Source organism: Augochlora pura, chromosome 3 (genome assembly GCF_028453695.1).
Source record: "Augochlora pura isolate Apur16 chromosome 3, APUR_v2.2.1, whole genome shotgun sequence".
Taxonomy (NCBI): Eukaryota; Metazoa; Arthropoda; class Insecta; order Hymenoptera; family Halictidae; genus Augochlora; species Augochlora pura.
In genome coordinates this window covers 29,762,669-29,779,849 of record NC_135774.1, presented here as the reverse complement: position 1 = coordinate 29,779,849, position 17,181 = coordinate 29,762,669, and the positions used below count along the sequence as shown (strand labels likewise).

The window sequence follows — 17,181 nt, the reverse complement described above, 5'->3', positions numbered from 1 at the left end:
CGATAACGTCGTCGTTCGACCGATATTGTTGGCGTCTCGAAACTCGAAGGTAGCGACGACGGGGCATCGACGACGAAACGTTCCGAAACGGGAGAAGCGGTTCTAGGGTGAAGATTTCGGGGCCAATCAGGAGCCGTGTCGGTTCGAGAAGCAACCAGCGATAGTCTATGGTAGTCGCGGTGGTGTTTCGCGAGGCGACCGGAGGCAGAGCCGCGATCCGGATCGACTGGAACGAAGGGTGGAAGGGTGTCGATGGTAGGGAGGCGAGCGGGGGTTGGCACATCGCGCAGCTGCGGCAGCGGTGGTCGACCGGCTAACGGAAGGAAGGCGTCAGTGAACGGGGAGCATCGGTACGGAGAACGCTGTCCGACAGAACAGGGAACGAGCGACGAGTCCTCTCTCGTTGGCCGCGTCGGGTGGTTCGGTTGCGCGTGTGCAGGCGGCGAAAGGCGCCTTGGACGGGTCTCGTGCCTCGTGTTTTAGGGCGAGTCCGAGGGGATCGCGGGGCCGTGGACCGAGGAGGCCCGCGAAGAGGGCCCGCGGAAGTGGCCCGAGAGGGGCCGAACGGGGCCAGTCCTGGGACGCGGTCGTCGCCGTGAACGATACAGCTCGGCAGAAGCGGGGAGCAACGAGTCGCTCGCGAAACGCCTAGAGGGCGAGAAGGCGTGCTGGAGGGCGGGAGGGGGGTAGGGCAGGCGACGGGGAAGGATGTCGATGCGCCGCCGGTGGTCGGTTTCGGGGGTTGACTCGCGCCGCGGGGGCGATGAGCGCACTTCCCTCCGCCCTGAGACTGACCTGCTGCCGTTCCTGGCTCCTGCTGATCTGCCTCGTCTTCCTGGTCTCGAGCCGCGTCGGCTGCGGCGCGAACGACCGGCCGACAAGCCGACACCTCGCAGGTGATGACCTGCGCGGCTCCAGCCTGGCCGTCGCCAACAACAACGACGACGACGAAGACGACATCGATGTCTACGACGACGACGAGGACTACCTCGAGGAGAACATCACTGCTGGTGAGTCGGTCGGTGCCGGGCAGGACCTTTCTCGCCCCGGAGGAGAGTCCGCAAAACGACCCGTCGGGGAAACCGTTGGATCTGCGTGTCGGAGTGCGCGCGGACGACGGGACCGAGAGGAGCGTAGACGTTCGACGCGGGGTTGGAAAAACTGGGACGAGGAGGGTTCTCGAGGCGGTCGCCGCCATCCTGCACCGGGACCTCTGGCCCCCCGGAGGAGACGAGGTTGCAAGGAGAACTCGTCGGAATTGTTGGATACGCGTCTCGAGTGCGCGTCGGACGGGACGATGGAGCCGCGAGAGCGTAGCGTTTTGATGGGGTTGGAAACTGGGGCGAGGAGGTTGGAGGGTTGTTGACACGCTTGTACGCGGTGCAGAGTGCCGCGGAGTGTGTCCGCGAACGTCGGCTTCGCGGCCGGCGACCAGGGAATTCTCTGAACACCGATCGAGGTTTCCAGGCGATTCGCGAACGACCGAGTTGTTCAGCGAGCTGCCAAGGAGACCGTCCCGGCGATCGAGGACGCCCCGATGCGCGCCTCTGTCCCACCAGGTTGTTCCTCGATCGATACACACGCCCTACCGCGGGCAGGAAGAACGTTGTCTCGCCGCCTCGTCGCCTCGTCGCGAGGTGAAACAAGGACGATCGCACGCGGAGACGCGGTTCTCGCTCGATACCGAGCGGGCAAACACTCCGCCGCGCCGGAGGGTAAACACTCTCGTCACACTGTCATCGTCATTCAATCGCCGCGTTTGCTCTTCTCTGGGATCGGCCGTGATCGATTCGCTCGAGCACCCCGCCGAGAAGCTACTCGATCGAACGTTGTCAATTTTACGATTTTACTCGTCGGTGGCTACTCGGGCGACGGTGGGCCGGCAGCCGTCGACGGCTACGAAATTCGGCTCGGCGAAACGTCGAATACGGTCGATTCCGGAGGGCCGCGCATCCTAAGCGCAATCATGCAAATTCCTCGAGGGAAACTGGGTCCGAGGGGGAAGAAAACAAATAGTACGTGTCACGGAACGCGGCTGCGGTTCTCGCGCCTGCGTGCAGAGCCGCGTCGGAGCCCTCGTCCTTCTTGATTTTCGCGCCAACCACGCCGTCGGTATTGATTTTAATGGATGCTGCAAGCTCTCTTGCACGGCGTCCGCGTGTGGGAGGCTTGCACACCGCCTGCAGGCTGCGTGAGCTTTAAAGGAGCCTCTCTTCCTCGGCCTGCCCTCGGCCCACAGGGGCGTGCGAAAATCCGAAACAAGAGAGGGCGAAATACGAGTGAGAGAGAGAGATCGCGTCGTGGGAAAGGTTAACAAAGGGAGAACCGTGCGTCATTCATCTCTGGTTTTTTTTTTCGTGCCATTCAGTAGAGTCCCATTTGCAAAGGAGAGCTCGATAACCGGCTCGAGAAACGCCGGCAAGTCGCGCCCCGCGCGGTCCCGTCGAACGAGGTCACCACCGTAATCAACCGACCACCTTCGGTCGTCGGATAAGGGCTGTCACGGGGATGCTATTCTTCGCGACGCGCGGCCACAGAAACGTCCGCGACCCCCCTGACTTCCGCCCGACGCTGCCAATGCACGGGCCAATTGATTCTCGAGTGGTCGGCTCCGAGCTGAAGAGGTAGCTTCCAACCCCAGGTGGAGTGGTTTCGTCTTTTCCTTGTCATCGAGCCTTCCGCCCTTAATTGGATCGTTAGATTTTAATATTTCGACGGGAAATCACTTCTGCATTTCCAACAGAAGCAGCTCGAGTCTGATGGGGTAGGTTCGAGCCTTGTAGCGGTCGGTTCCTCGGTTCATCTAAGATTTAACACTAGAATTACTGAGCACTTGAATGCAACTGTTTTACACTGGTTTATAAAGGTAACAATATGTTTGTGCTGTCAGTAAAGCTTCGTACCAATAATGTTTCAAAGTAGATAATTACCTCAGTCCATAGCTTGCCATATTGCACAAGCTTCAGTGCAATCAATACATTGAAATTGACTTGTGCTGTTCTACCATATAGTAACAGATTTATTCTGATTTCCAAGAGCGTTATTTTCATATTTTCCACGAGTCACACATATGTTGAACAACTAACTCGTAAATGTGTCTTTGCAATCCAAGCAAATTAAAAAATTAGTGACCCGTCGTTCAACGCCTAACGTTAAATACTTTTCGAGAAATATATCTTATAAGGGTCGAATAGGGTTTAGTCCAAGTCGGACATCTTCGGTTCCGACTCGGAATGCCAGAGCCGAGAAGGAAAACGCGTCCACCTTCGATCGGTCTTCCCGTAAGAAGGAATCCTCCATTCGTATGCTAGGCGGATTGAATTTGATCGTTCGGGAAACGAGAATTCGAAGATGCTAATCGGAGAGGATCTGGCAGCCGGCTCGCAACGATCCCGAAGAAGCTTAATTAGCGGAGCCACGGTGTATGGCGGACACGGTCCTGAACGCCGGCCAACGGTGCTAATGGCGCTCGCCTCGTTGCACAGGGCTGATTCTCCGAAACATTTAATAACGATGTAATACCGTAATTAAGCCGGGAATCGATAGCGGAGTCGTCTGGCGAGTTGCCCGGCCCATGTAACACGGCCCCCGCGAAACGTCGCAATTAACCGGAGAAAAGTTAACCCGGTAATTTCCGAAACAAAACGATCACGGCCCCCGCGGGACCTAAAAGGATGGTGCGCGTCGCGGGCCGAGCCGGCCGATTGTTGATTACAAAGAAACACGCGGCGCCCGGGCATCTTTTGATCGGCCGGATACCGTACACGACAATGCTTCCGTCTTTTATTAGTCGGAGCAGCCACCGGCGGTCGGCTCCTCGCGTGACAAAGGGCCAAAGAACGGGTTCGCCGCGACCTGCACAATTAAATACTTCCTTTTCGACTCGGCTAGTTTTATCTTATCTGTCGCTCGAAGACCGCGGACGCGAGATACTTCGTGTAATTAATCAACGAGGACGCTCCTCTTCTGGCGTCGCATCGTTTCAACTTTCCGCTCCGCGGTGCGAACGGATTTTTCTTTTTTTTTTTTTTTTTTTACGAGATGAAAGAACACGCGGCTGTGCAATTTTATAAAGTCCCCTGTCAAAGGCTTTGATTCCGAACGTGTGGATACGGCGCGGATCGCTTGAACTGTTATAATTTCGTAAAGGCGTAAATTTCGAGGGGTCGCCGGCGAAAGAAAAGTTTTAATATTCGCGTCTGCGGGAGATCCGCTCAGCTGTCCGCTGTTTTCCAGGCAATCTCGATTCGTGGCATTTTCGAGTAAGCTTCAATCTCGCGCTTGCTCGTATAAAAAACTGCTAGGAGAAAATAAGCAATGAGCTTCGAAAGTAGAAGCTCCAAGCTCAAATACGAGTGGATGTTCATCGTCGCCCGCCTCGGTTTTACGAAATTACGACGATTTTACGCGTCGACGAGTTGCCGACGATTTATGTAAAATCAGAATTTTTATTTCTGGGTGCAACGATTTGCAAAAATGTCAGCCCGAAATCGTGAGAATCGTCCTCTCGGCTCCCGGACCGGTATATCCGTCCCCGAAACGACAGTCGATTCCCCCGTGCTATTCGCGGACCGTGTAACTTATTTAGAAACCGGGCGCACCGTGCAAAAGTATCGATTGCTATCGTGTTTCCAGCGAAAGGACAGTTCCTGGGCTCGCCGTGCGATGACTCGTGCAATCCGGAGCTGCTGCACGTGGTCTGCGACACCGCCACCGGTCTCTGCGAGTGCGAGAAATACCATCCGGTTCGTCTTGGGGCTAGCAAAGGATGTGCCAAACGTATGTAGCACGCGATCCGTTCAAGTAGGTCGTTCCGATATCAAAAACTCCATGGTAACGCGGACAGAACGAAAGAGTGGCAGAGGGAACGGGAGAGAAAGAGAGAAAAGTGCGAGCGAGAGAGAGAGAGAGAGAGAGAGAGCGAGAAAGAGAGGGAGAGTGTGAGGTAGCATGAGAGAAGCATAGAGTGGGAACGGGGCATAGCGAATGGAGGAGCAGCAGCAGAGACGAGAAAATAAATGTCGAGGAAGCTGGCCGTCGTCTTTAAACGATTGTTCGACGCGCAGTGAATAGAACGTTTTGTGTTCCGCTCCTCCCCTCGCGTGCCCGATCCGTTTTGACGCCCGGTTATTCAAACGCTTGTCACGGACTAACGCGCTGATCCTCCTATCTGTTTCAAACGAGCATTCATTGGCTCCCTCCCCTCGGGTTTCAAATGATAATTGATCCCCGCGTATCCACTCGCGCTCCATTATTTTCTCCTCGCGTTTTTCTGGAACGCGAAACTCGATTAAACGGCACAATAGACCGTCGACCGGATTCATCGAAATTATCGGGGCCTTCTAATTTCTTGCTGAACTCGGCATTGATAACAATATCCTGCATTTAATTTATTTACGTGTATCGGAGAGAATTCAATTTTCAATTGAGATTTCAATTTTCGATTGAAATCGAAGGATTTGTCGCGACACTTCAAATTGCCATTTCTCAGCGACGAGTATATTTAAGAGGTTTATTTTTCTAGGATAATCGAATCGATTAGGGCGATTAACTACACTGCTTTTAATTCGTTTTCTAGCATAATTATTATTATAATTATAGAGTAAAAAACGTACAAAAGAGATTCGAAATTAAGCAAAGTGAAATAATGAGAAATTAATGACGTCCGAAGATAAGCCAAAAATACAATAACTATTGAATAGGACGTGTTATATAATAAAGTGTACAGTGACTGATTACCCCAGAAATCGCGTTATAAAAGTGACAAGTGTTTATGCTAATTTTCAGGACATAACCCCTTGCACTATAATGACAAGTCAGACTCGTGATACAGATTTTATGCAGGATCTAATAAATATTAATTTCCACTATGTCGAAATAAAAATAAATTTTTCTCTTATCAAAATCTAGAAAGGAAAGCGCATAAAAATAATAAAACAAAATTGTCTGGTTCTTTTATTAAAAATATTAAGGATAAATAAATGCTAATCACCGCGGTTTGAAAGGAATCGTAGTGCAAGGGGTTAAGAGAGTGTATGCGAGTGTTTCGTGCATGGTTCCGCGTTGCCAGTAGAGGTGCCGTAGGCTCGGTCAGACGATCGAGAAGTAGTCTAGGTCAAGTAATCGAACAACCGACCGGTTTTTCCAGCCAAAAGACTCGGGGAGCAGTGCTTCTATCGCGCGACTTGCACTTTTACGGATCAGCACTCGACCTGCACTCAAGTGCAGCACAATGCTGTGTGCGACTGCGAGGAGGGCTACCATAGGACCACCCTGTCCAAGTCTAACAGGAAGGTGTTCTGCGCCGAAGGTATACCGTGCCAAATAATTGCCAATCCCGTTCAAAAGTAATCAACGAAAGAACCCGGTCTCGTGAACACAGTGCCCTTTAATTTCAAACCCTTCAGTGCACGGGTTAAAAATATTCTCTCTATTGTATGGTTCGGGACGGTGCTGCTCGCTTTATATTTTTATTAATTAACATTGGATCAATTTAATGAACTGTGTTACTAAATTACTTAAAAGTCAATTTTAAAGTTTTTTTCGTCGATAGTATTTCAAGAACTTTCATCTCTTTTATGCTCAACTTTAACAAATCCGAATTTAATTCAACAAATTGGATACGTCTGATACATACGAATTCAAAATTAATCGTGCTTGAAAATGAACAAAAGGCACAGTAACTGGCTCCGTAACCGTCTTATAGACCGTCACGAAAGAAACGTTCGAACATCTCTCCGAGCGAACTAATCCAGAAATCATTCGGCCGTGCTCTAGCGAACTTTCGTTTCTCCCCTGCCATCGAGAGTGTGTTTGTGAAGCCGTAGCCTCTGTTGGCAGATCTGGTGCTGATAACTACGGATATTCCGACCCTGCTCTGCATAGCATCGGGAATCGCGATATTCACGGCGATGATATGCTTCGTGCTCAAGTTGTTCAGCCGCGCGAGATACACAAGGCCGCGGCACTATGCCAACGCGAACCACGCGCCGCCCATGCTGTTCTCCAGCGACACGGGTGAGTACCTCTCTGGCGCGCAACAGCCCCCGCGGGGCCGAATCCCCGCGTCCCGTCATCGACGATCGATGGACACCGTGTTCGTGTCAACCAGGATCGAGATCGAACGGACCTCGGATATCCGGACGGTGACGATCCGCACACAAGGATTCTGCACCGTTGCGTTCGCGCGAACGATACACCCGGTTCGTGTTACCGCGGCACACCGGAACCACCGCCTCCATATTCCATTACGACGACCTCCTAGCCGCGTCGAATCAATAACTTTAAGTATCGGCGAGGAGCACTCCAATCTTCGCTTCGTTCTATTTCGAGGGAATCTCGACGGCGCTGCTATTACCGAAGGGTTAACAATCGCCGACTGCCTCCGAATACTTCTGCCTTGTACACACGGCCCGCGGTCTCATCGAGTTACCACCGCACTCGGATTACTCGCGTTCCCAGCGCCGCCTCTAATCAGTTTACTTTCGCGACTTCTCCTCGACGCGATACACCTCCGATATACTTCGCCCTACTTGCTCCTCGAACTTTGATCCTTCTAGTCCGCTTCCCTCTCACCTTCTGGTCGGTTTACCGTAATCCAGTTCCACCGATTCCGTCCTACACCGGTGTCAGCCTCGTTTTATCTTGTTCGTCTCACGCTTGCTCGATCACTTCTCGTTCTCCGATTAACCCTTGAACAGCCGATCGTGATTCCGAGACACGGTCTCCCCGACGACACAGGAGAATCAAGCGGAACGATCTCGTTCCCTTCTTTTACGGCAGCTGCGCGAAACCGGACGATCGCGTATCAAACGCGCGAGTAGATCGCCGCTCGACGAAACTAATTACGAAGTAATTACTCTGCGGAACGAAGTTTCGAAGGGAAACTGTTTTCCAGTCGACACGTTGGTCGGGTCGAGTGAACGCGACACGGCGTTCGTCACGGAATAGAACCGGACGGTCGGACACGCTGACTCGAATTTCGAAAATAGTATTCTATTTAGACGGATCTTGTAGAACAAGCTTCTCTCCTACGATTTCATTCTGCGACCGCAAGTGCGTCCCCGATTCCCCGAGCAGCGCGCAAGAGTGTTTTGCGAGGGGTGCGTACGCGCACTCGAGTGCGCCGAGTCGAAAAGATCGCCACGCATCTCTGCGAGACGAGCGAAGAACGTGGGTTTTGAAAATGGCCCGGAATCGGCTGAGCGAGGGTTAACGGCTGCTCCGCGAAGCCGAACGAAGAATGGCCGACGTATTCTCGTGGAGGCCGTGGAAAATGACGATTGAAATCCAACAGGTATACCACTGACGCTTCACGGCGGCCGACCGTCCTCCCGTTCCAGCGAAAGAAGCAGCACAGGAGGAGGACCTTTGACCTACGGGTACAACAGGAGGCCGAGCAGCGGCGGAAGCCGCGGCCCTTTGGTACCAGCGTCGAGAGCAGGTGCGGCACGTGCCGCCGCCATCTTGCTTATATCGTGTCACCTGCAGGCGACCAAAGGCGGGAACAAGCATCGACGTACCCTTAGCGACGTGGCTGAGGGATCGTCCGACGGCCTCGGTAGACGATCAACGATCAATTTCTAACTCTTTCGTTGTCTGTCTTCTCTTCTATCTGCCCGCATCTCTCACGTTGTGTACAGAGACACGACACACACCCGCAAAAAAAGAAACACACTTGTCTATCTTACATTACAGAACAGAAAAACGATTACTCACAGCTCTCTCTCTCTCTCTCTGTCTCTGTCTCTGTCTTCTCTGTCTCTGTATCTATCTATCTCTCTGTCCTACGTTTCTCCTATTCTTCTAGCTCGAATGACTCGTTCTTCGGCCGTGTTCTCTCCTTCTTTCTTCTTCCGTCGTTCATTTGCCTTCGAGCGGTCTACTGGTTTCACGTTCGACGCAACGGCGACGAGATCACACGAAAATTAAGATAAATCGTAATTAATCGTTATCGAGATTTCAAACTTGCTACGTCAAACACGTATTCTGTTCGCTTTGTTGAGATGCAAGCAATCATCGGAATTACAATCGGAGTTGGATTACTCGAGAATTTATAACTACAAAGTAATTAAATTAGTCTACAATTGGATCATGTTACAGTTCGCGATGCAGGCTTCAATTTATTTAATTTATAATGCACTTTGCGATTGCGGTTGGAGTACAATTAGAGAATACCAAGTAATGAAATTACATTAATGTAGATGAATATTAAGATTACGAATTGCGATGTGAATGAAGACTTTAGAAACGACGGTGTAAAGTTTGAGAAAAATAGCTGTTATCGGTCGGTAAAATAAATCCACGGAATCGGTGTAGCTCGCATAAATTAATAATATCGTTACAACGGAACTTCCACGCGGACGACGTTCAATTTTGAGATGAAAGTCTAGCCGGTGTCTTGCAAACTGTCTCGTTAGTACACTGCGGACCGGATCGATGATTATTAAGGGAACGAAGTTTCCATTGAACTCTCGTTTCGTGGAGCCGATGCATTATTTCGGATCGTTTATCCGCAGTCTACTTATCGGCATCGAAACCGTATCGGAGACAGCACTCGGCGCCGCGATTATATTCGGCATCGGGACAAGCAAGCGGGGTCGAAGGGCGGCGGGGCGCTCGTTAGCTTCCTGTTGCGTCGAACCAGAGGAGGACCACTCGACTCCCATTATCCGTTCGCCGGAATTAATTCTATCGATTGATTCCGTTTTTCGCTGTTTTCCCTGTTTCTTGGTCAAATCGTGAGGAGGCGAGACCGATGACGAAGAAGAAGAAGATGATGGTGGTGCTTCGAGTCGTACCGTGCCGTTCTCGCTGTTGTGTCGTAGTTTTGTTGTGACTTAGCGTTTTTTACCACCCACGCCTCGACTGCGTTCCCTCGTTCACGATTCGTTGGATCGTTCCCCGATCGAAGATCGTTCGCACGCCGATGGTTGCCCGTTCGGAGCATGTAGAAAACCGACGCGGAAACGCAGGACCTGATTTCGTGCTGGGCAACGATGACGAAACCCAGTTTCTCCGTTTAGATACATATATATATATATTGTTCTTCTATTCCGCTCCACGACACACCGTCATCTCGCGACAGAACGATGACGCCGGTCGACATTTCAATGATTCCTCACAACACAACACTAAGAACAGCGGCGGTCGTGGAAAGTCGCCGGGCAAGGGGTTGGGTGGCGATGCACGCCCGGAGGCATCCGTACGGTCCTACGCCGCTGCACGGAACACCCACGGACGCCTCGTTCGCTCCCACACCCCCTCTGTTCACCGACTTTCCGTGACGGCACTGCGCCAGAGACAACGAACACAGGACACACGGGCACGGTTCCGGGTATGGAATCGTGGCACGCAGATCGTGGCCGACGATCGCGAGACACAGAAAACACTGCCAAAACCGACTACCGATTGTTCTAATTGTACTGTCCAAAATAATAAAGCGCTGCACGAGTGTGTTACGAGATAGCAAGATGGCAGCGGCCGATTTCGTTGCTCGTTAACGAACGAAACTGTTCTTCTGGTAAGACGTAGAGAGACACGAAATCTTTACGCACTAGCTAGCTCGCCGCACACGCACGCATCACGGTGCCGGAATCGCATGCGAGAGCCCTCCCCCCCTACATTCCCCGCAGCAAAACCAAAAAGAAACGAAAGAGACGAGATGGCTTCGATCCTTCCTCCCCGCCGCCGATTTCCTTCCCCCTCTCCCCCCTGCCCCCTGCCCCCTGCCGATGTTCGCCGCCCGGCTGTGGTTTTTAATGAACGCAACCGCGCCGAGCTGTGTTCCAATTAACGGAGGCTTCTCGGGCCCCGGCTGTTTATTCCGCGCGCTTTCACGAGGAACACGCCCGCTCGGAAATAAAAAAGAAAAGAGAGAGAGGGAGGGGGGGCGGAAACCGACGGGAAATTCTAACGCTTAGACCCTCTAATTGGGGTGGGTCGCGTTCGACGAGGCCTCGCACCTCGAATAACAAGCGAGCGAGCGTGAACAATCGCCGTCTCTCGCTTCCGACGAGCTGCGCTTTTGTGCTTTCGCCGAAAACTCCGCGGAGATTAACCGTGGCTGCGGGACGCTGATATTCTTTCCCCTCCCCCGCATTTCTGCTTCACACTTTCTTCGATGGTTGCGTTACGCGACTGCGGATCTCGATGCAACCGGACGAAACAGGAAGCGAATTCAAGTTCGTTTCTTTAATCGCCGAGGAAGATTAGAGGCGACTTTCCCGTTCGCATCCCGAATGCACGAGTCAACGGGCGACGAATTGTCCGAGAACGGAACGCTTTGCGACGAATGTTCTTTGTGCTCCGAGCCGGGGAATCTGTTGCGTTTAACCCTTTCGAGACGAATGCCGACACGGTGGCGGCACCGAGACCGGGATGACATACTTTTGGGATAAATATTAATTTTAGTTGATCTTGCCTACTTTCAATTGAAATTAATTTTGTTAAAGTATGTACCATTTTCATCGATATTCGATGTTTGGTTTGTAAAATATTTGTTTGAGGAAAGTGTACTCGCGAGGGAGAGTTTTTAGGTGTTCGCTTTAGGTCGCTTTAGTTCTCGGATAAATTACAGAGAATTAGATTCTTCAGAGGGGATGAATTCACCCTCCGAAGTTTATCCGACGCGAAAGGTGGCTTAAAATGATCAAACTAGATATCAGTTTAATTTGAACGATAATAATCTTCGCTCGAGATATATATCCCAGAGCTGAAGCAATTGGGAACCGGCGCGCCCAAGAACCCTTCTCCGCCGGTGCGCCGAGAAATCCTCGCCGGGCAAAGGGTTATTTCTGTAACTTCCCGCTTTCTCGAGCGTTTCAATGGAACTTCTCTTGAATTATTTAGAAAGATCGAGGCTTCGCGTCCCGCAGCCAATAGTAACGATCCGTGGACATCCTCGGCGTGGCTGCGCTTGCCAGCTCGGGAAAATGGCGACGTTCTCTCACTGGCGCGGCGCGGCGAGTTTCCATCTTCGCTGGGCGCGTGGTCGCGACAGGAATAATTGAGCGTCCGGAGCCATTCTAGCCGGGCGCGGTTCGTCTCGTTCGAGGCTCGTAGAGAAAATGGTGAAAAGAGCCGAGAGAACGCCCGGTGCGATTCAGGGCGGGCCGTCCGCCTCGTCTCGGCCTCGCGCGGGCAATTAAATAACGCGGAGCGTCGCGCCGCGGCCTATAGCTGGCTGGTGTGCAACAGGATGGCAGAAACGCGCCGCTCTTTCTCCGTCCAGGCTTATTTTCTGTCGCCCTTCGGTGCCGTTAATCAATAAGGACTGGTAACGAGGTCCCTGAATTGGGAACACTTGAGAGCCGCTCCCCAGGAGCCTGCACTGCATTCGTCCGCATGGAACGCGCGTGAGGCGCGCGAGGCGCCGGCGCCGCGACGCGCTGCCACTTCGTGTCAAAGAATCTCATTTGGACGGAATATCCAAGGTCCGCTCGCGAAGGAGAGTCGCATTGATTAACGGCCGTGGGGGGAAAGCTCTCACGTCGACGGAGTCGCCCGACACCACGCTGCTGCATCCGCTTTCTCGTCTATGCTTGACCATGGTGAACTCATCGATCGCGTACCCCTCTCGTCACACCCTCACTCTGAAGAACATGGTCCCTCCTCCTTCACACTGGAACAGCCGCGAGGGTTCCCACAGGGATCGCCGGGGATCGTCCCTCGTTGCGCGCCGTCACCGATCTCCTCCCGAGAATTCTCGACTCGCTCGATTTATCTGTTCGGGTCTTTCGTTACGGGGAGACCTTCCGTCACCCCGGCCGACGCGGGTCCGAGTCCGCTGCGCGATTAATAAACCGTCTACCGGCGTATTCTACGCGGAGCGAAATGCATTACAAGGTTCATAAATATCCGCTGTCCCCCCCGATAACGACAGAAATAGCCGTTTCGATTAGAATCGTGGCTGACCTAGAATCGCCGCCGAGCGACTTCCAAGGGGTAACAATTAATCAAACCGCCTCGCAATCGAATTAACATTTCCATTCTACTCGAGCGTGCTTTCAAAGGGGGTCGCCCGGGACGCGCGACCACTCGGTAGAGAGACTCGGCTCCGCGGAATCGAGAAAGACCCGGTATATATTCTCCTCTCTATCATCGAAGCTCGCATAATCATCGGCCTGTACCGAAGTCGTAGAACAACTGATCTAGAGAAGCCTTAACGGATCTGTCTTTGATCGGAGCAGCTAGATTTCGTGGCCCCGCCGAATTCAACCTAGGCACTCAGAAGTTAGAGTAGCGGGAGGACGAGTATAGGGTGACCGTGAGCCGGCAAGCTCGAACTGAACTTCTCGTCCCTGTTTCCGCCAGGTTCTCGTCGTCCTAGCTTAACCTCGATTCACAGTTCAACGTCGTCGGCGCGTAGCTACAGCGCCCGACGCCTCGAGAAGGAGAGGAACGAAAAGGAGCAACGACAGGCGCTGCAGGAGCTTCGGCTAGCGAAGCAGAGGGAGCAGGAGAAGCAGCAACAGCAGCAGCAGGTCGCGCCGACCCCTAGCCCGAGGACGCCGCATTCCACGGACGAGCTGCTGCCATCCGTCGAGGAAGGGAAAGAGGTCTTCTACAACGAGGTACCGGTCTCGAATATACAGTTGGGGGTTCAAATTGAATGGATTTTAGCATCAGTAGATTAGTCTTGCTCGATCGTCGAAAAATGAATTCAAAGAATGGAAAGAAATTCCACTCAATTTTTGCCCCACACTGTGCTCGATCGGCACGTTTACACGGCTATGGTAATTATCGTTGTACCCCAGCAGGTGCCGACAACGTCGGACATCACGGAAGAGACGCCGCTGAAGACCATGACGACGGCGATCACGACGGCGATCACGACGACCGGCGTGAACGCGAACAGGTTCGGGGAAATGGCGCCGATCACCACGCCAACAACGTCCATCTTCGAAACGAACATCGCGCCGCGCGCCACGGGTGACATTTTCCAAGTGTAGTGAAGCCGGATAGGATAACGATGTCGCGGTTCCGTGATCGTCGGGGATCCTCGGATCGAGGACCGGACACGGACGGAGCCGTCGATCGATGTTTCTCTGCGGCGGGCGACCGCTGCCACGAACGCGCGAAACGGGGGCCGCATTGATACGTTGAAGCTGCTGTTTGTTCGAGCCACGCACGAAGGCCTAGCATTGTTTATTAAAAGATATATTTTTCAATATCCAGGCGCCGGATGTATCTAGATCGGACGTAGGGTCGCTGCGATGGTGGAGCGTGGGTTCGGCTGTGAGATCGGCGGCCGAGGTACAGCGAAATCGGTTCGAATCGTCGGATCTCCCAGGACCCTCTTTGCCCTGGCGACGCATCGCTCGGGCGACGTTGGACGGTCGACATTGTGATCCCCACACACCTCCCCCCCTTGAGTTCACGCAAAAGGATCTCATTTTCGGTATTATCATCGTTGTTCGACGGAGCCTTCGCGCGTCCAGTCGGCACCGCGTTCGTTTCTTAGCGACAATAATCTCTGGACACGCGCCCCCCACCGCCCAAGTCGGTTTTCGGGCAACGATCGACGCGAGGATCGGTTTTTTCCTTCGGTTTCGTTCGACCGGGATTTTGTCGCGAGCTTCAGAGAGCTGTACCGAAGTCAGCCCCGTTGCCGATTCAACAATGTTCTTTTCACCGACATATCAGACGGTTCTTACATTTACAGTAGCGCCCGACAGATTTTTCGACTAATTTAACGTCACATATCAGATCGTAACGGTCGAACCACGGTGCACACAGAGATCGATCCAGCTGCTGAACGACAGATTCGAACGAGAGGCGCCTTTGACCGCGAGACGACTCCGACACGATTCCACGATCGGGGGAGATCGCGTTCCCGAGCACCGCGCGTATAGTGGCATTAAAATTTAGTGGACGAGGCCGCGGAGCGATTCCTATGAGCGGACGCTGAAAACGCTGAAAACGCTGAAAAGTACGCGACAATGATTCGTGCGAACGTCGCGGAGGCGCTTACTGTTTAAGTCGCGACGAGGGGAGAAGCGCACACACCCGGTGTATCAACGTTAAATTCCGTCTCACGCGAAAAATGATACCGAACGCGTTCGATCGTCTCGTTTGGCTCGACACGGAAACCCGCTGCGATGGTGAAGCAAATTGGCAGGGCATTCTCGAGTGGGTCGAGGCTAAACATACCTCTAATCTTAGGCGAACTATTCAAACGGCGTGGAAAACGGTCACAGAATTGTACCCGCGCGCGCGCGCGCCCCGGCAACATGGCGGCGCGCGCCATCGGCGTCCCGAGAACCGCGACGTTCCGTTCACACCCCTTTACCCCCCTTTATTCGTTCCGACCAGATCTCGCCTCCGTGGATTTATCGCTAATTCATGATGAGAACAACTGCCTGCCCGTTATCCTCCTCGATGAATTATACAACTCGGTTTTTGTGAAACGTCCCTCGCGGGACAACACGCCGGAATTCGAGCCCATCGTCCAAATTGCTGGAAGAAACGAGCCGCGGTCACGAAATTCTCCACCCTCCCCCGCCCTCCCCTCCGTAATCCGCCTAATTATCGATTCCACCGTGATTGTCTCGGGCCGCCGGGCGAAATCGTAGTGCTAAAGCGTCGTTAACAGATGAAATTATACATACATATACATTATACAATATATGCGTGTAAGGATACGTAAGAAGCGATCGCGCGCGACAGGCTTTGTCACGCCCCGCGTGGGGGGGGATGCTGAGAAGCGATGCGAGAGAAAGAGAGCGTGAAAAAGAAAGAGAGAGAGAGAGAGAAATCATTAATCCAGTGTCCCGCGAAGCAAAGAAACGCGTACCGACGTCCGGTGTTCGAATAATTATCGCTGCCTTTCCCGATTAAATAACCACACGACACAAAAAAAAAGTAAGAAGCGCACGGACGAGCGAGACGACCGTAGGGGAACGAGCCTAAACGAACGTACGGGAACGATCGCGAGGGGCGCTAATATCTCGAGGGAGGACACGGTCGCTTGTCGACGCGTCGAGCACGGTCCCCGTCGCTGCTGCACACGAGCGAATGTTAAACCAATGAATTCTATCGTCACAGCCCGCATGAAATAATTCTCCCCACCCGAAGAAAAAAAACGAAAAAAAAAAAAGAAAGACAGAGAAAACGAACTCAGAAAACCGGAAAAAAATGTATGATACTCGATTCGACCCGCCACCGCCGCGCCGCCTGATTTCTAAAGACAACCGAGGATGGAGAGAACGGAGAACGGACGGACGCCCACACGACAGACAAACACGCATGACGACACAGAGAAGAGTTATAATGAGAATGGTCGATGTTCAGCGTTATCGTTTTATCCCAATTTTAAATGTTTACTGTATAATAACATTGTAATATAGTCGTTGGGTAAATAAAGCTCGTTTTTCGATAATACACACACGCGGCATATTCAAGCTACCCCTATTACTTTCTCAGCTTTAATTCCATGTCCGTCGAACGACGATCGTTTCGAAGCTCGAACATTCTTATTTTTCAATGCATCGCTATTTTAATTAACGCTAGAACCGCTAGAAAATTAACGAGACTAATGTATATCATTTTCTCCCAATGGCTATTTCTATATTTCTATAATCCTCTTATATTTCTATAATCCTTCGATGAAAAAGTTTATGCAAAAATTTCTCCTAGAAACATTTCTATAATATCAAACCAGTCACTTCGACTGGTTTGTTAACCGACTCGTGATGGATATTACTAGTAATACATAATTAAGTACGGATATCATTCTGTTCTTTAAAATTGGAATAAAATTCTAATCCCTTGTTATTAACATTTAAGCATACAAGTCAATTCAGGCACGGAATAAACATTAATATTCTATCCCTTCTAAGAAATTGTGCCAATTGAAAAATTCCTAATCGCGGTGACTGTGAAGGAAATACTACGTCAAGGGGTTAAAGCTGCTGGTAGTCGACGATCCACCCTTAAAGGGAAACACGTCGAATCGTTGCCGTTCTTTGCGCTCGTCGAGGAACAATTTCGTAAATTCATTTCTCACGGTTTTTCCGCCAGGACGTCGATGCCTCTTCGTGTCTATCAACGACGAATCTAATCTGCCAAAACCCGCGTCCCATAAACCATAAGGTCCTTTGAATTTTACATGATCTCGCTTATCGCGGCGATCTGGATCCACCGAGGGACAAGGTGTCCTGGCAATTTCGTGTAGAATGT

At 52.0% G+C, this 17,181-nt stretch overlaps 1 protein-coding gene across 4 annotated transcripts; it reads left to right on the top strand.

Annotated features, from left to right (window-relative positions):
• Positions 1-344: 344 nt before the first annotated feature.
• On the top strand, positions 345-16,385 carry LOC144467782 (uncharacterized). Of its 4 annotated transcripts, none has more exons than XM_078176727.1 (7): positions 345-1,010; positions 4,636-4,779; positions 6,149-6,310; positions 6,841-7,017; positions 8,297-8,443; positions 13,315-13,574; positions 13,758-16,385. In XM_078176727.1, exons 1-7 carry the CDS (start codon positions 764-766, stop codon positions 13,950-13,952), a joined length of 1,332 nt encoding a protein of 443 aa, XP_078032853.1. In that variant the 5' UTR covers positions 345-763; the 3' UTR covers positions 13,953-16,385. The 4 variants fall into 4 exon arrangements, with proteins under 4 accessions (XP_078032853.1, XP_078032852.1, XP_078032851.1 ...); XM_078176726.1 differs by having other exon boundaries at positions 8,297-8,560; positions 13,761-16,385; XM_078176725.1 differs by having other exon boundaries at positions 8,297-8,560.
• Positions 16,386-17,181: the final 796 nt, after the last annotated feature.

What these genes read in the sequence shown, in the direction of transcription:
- LOC144467782 (XM_078176725.1), top strand. Translation starts at nt 764, where the DNA reads ATGAGCGCACTTCCCTCCGCCCTGAGACTGACCTGCTGCCGTTCCTGG. An exon ending in CGAGGAGAACATCACTGCTG is followed by an intron (nt 1,011 to 4,635) that starts GTGAGTCGGTCG and finishes TCGTGTTTCCAG; the next exon opens with CGAAAGGACAGTTCCTGGGC. An exon ending in GGGATCGTCCGACGGCCTCG is followed by an intron (nt 8,561 to 13,314) that starts GTAGACGATCAA and finishes TGTTTCCGCCAG; the next exon opens with GTTCTCGTCGTCCTAGCTTA.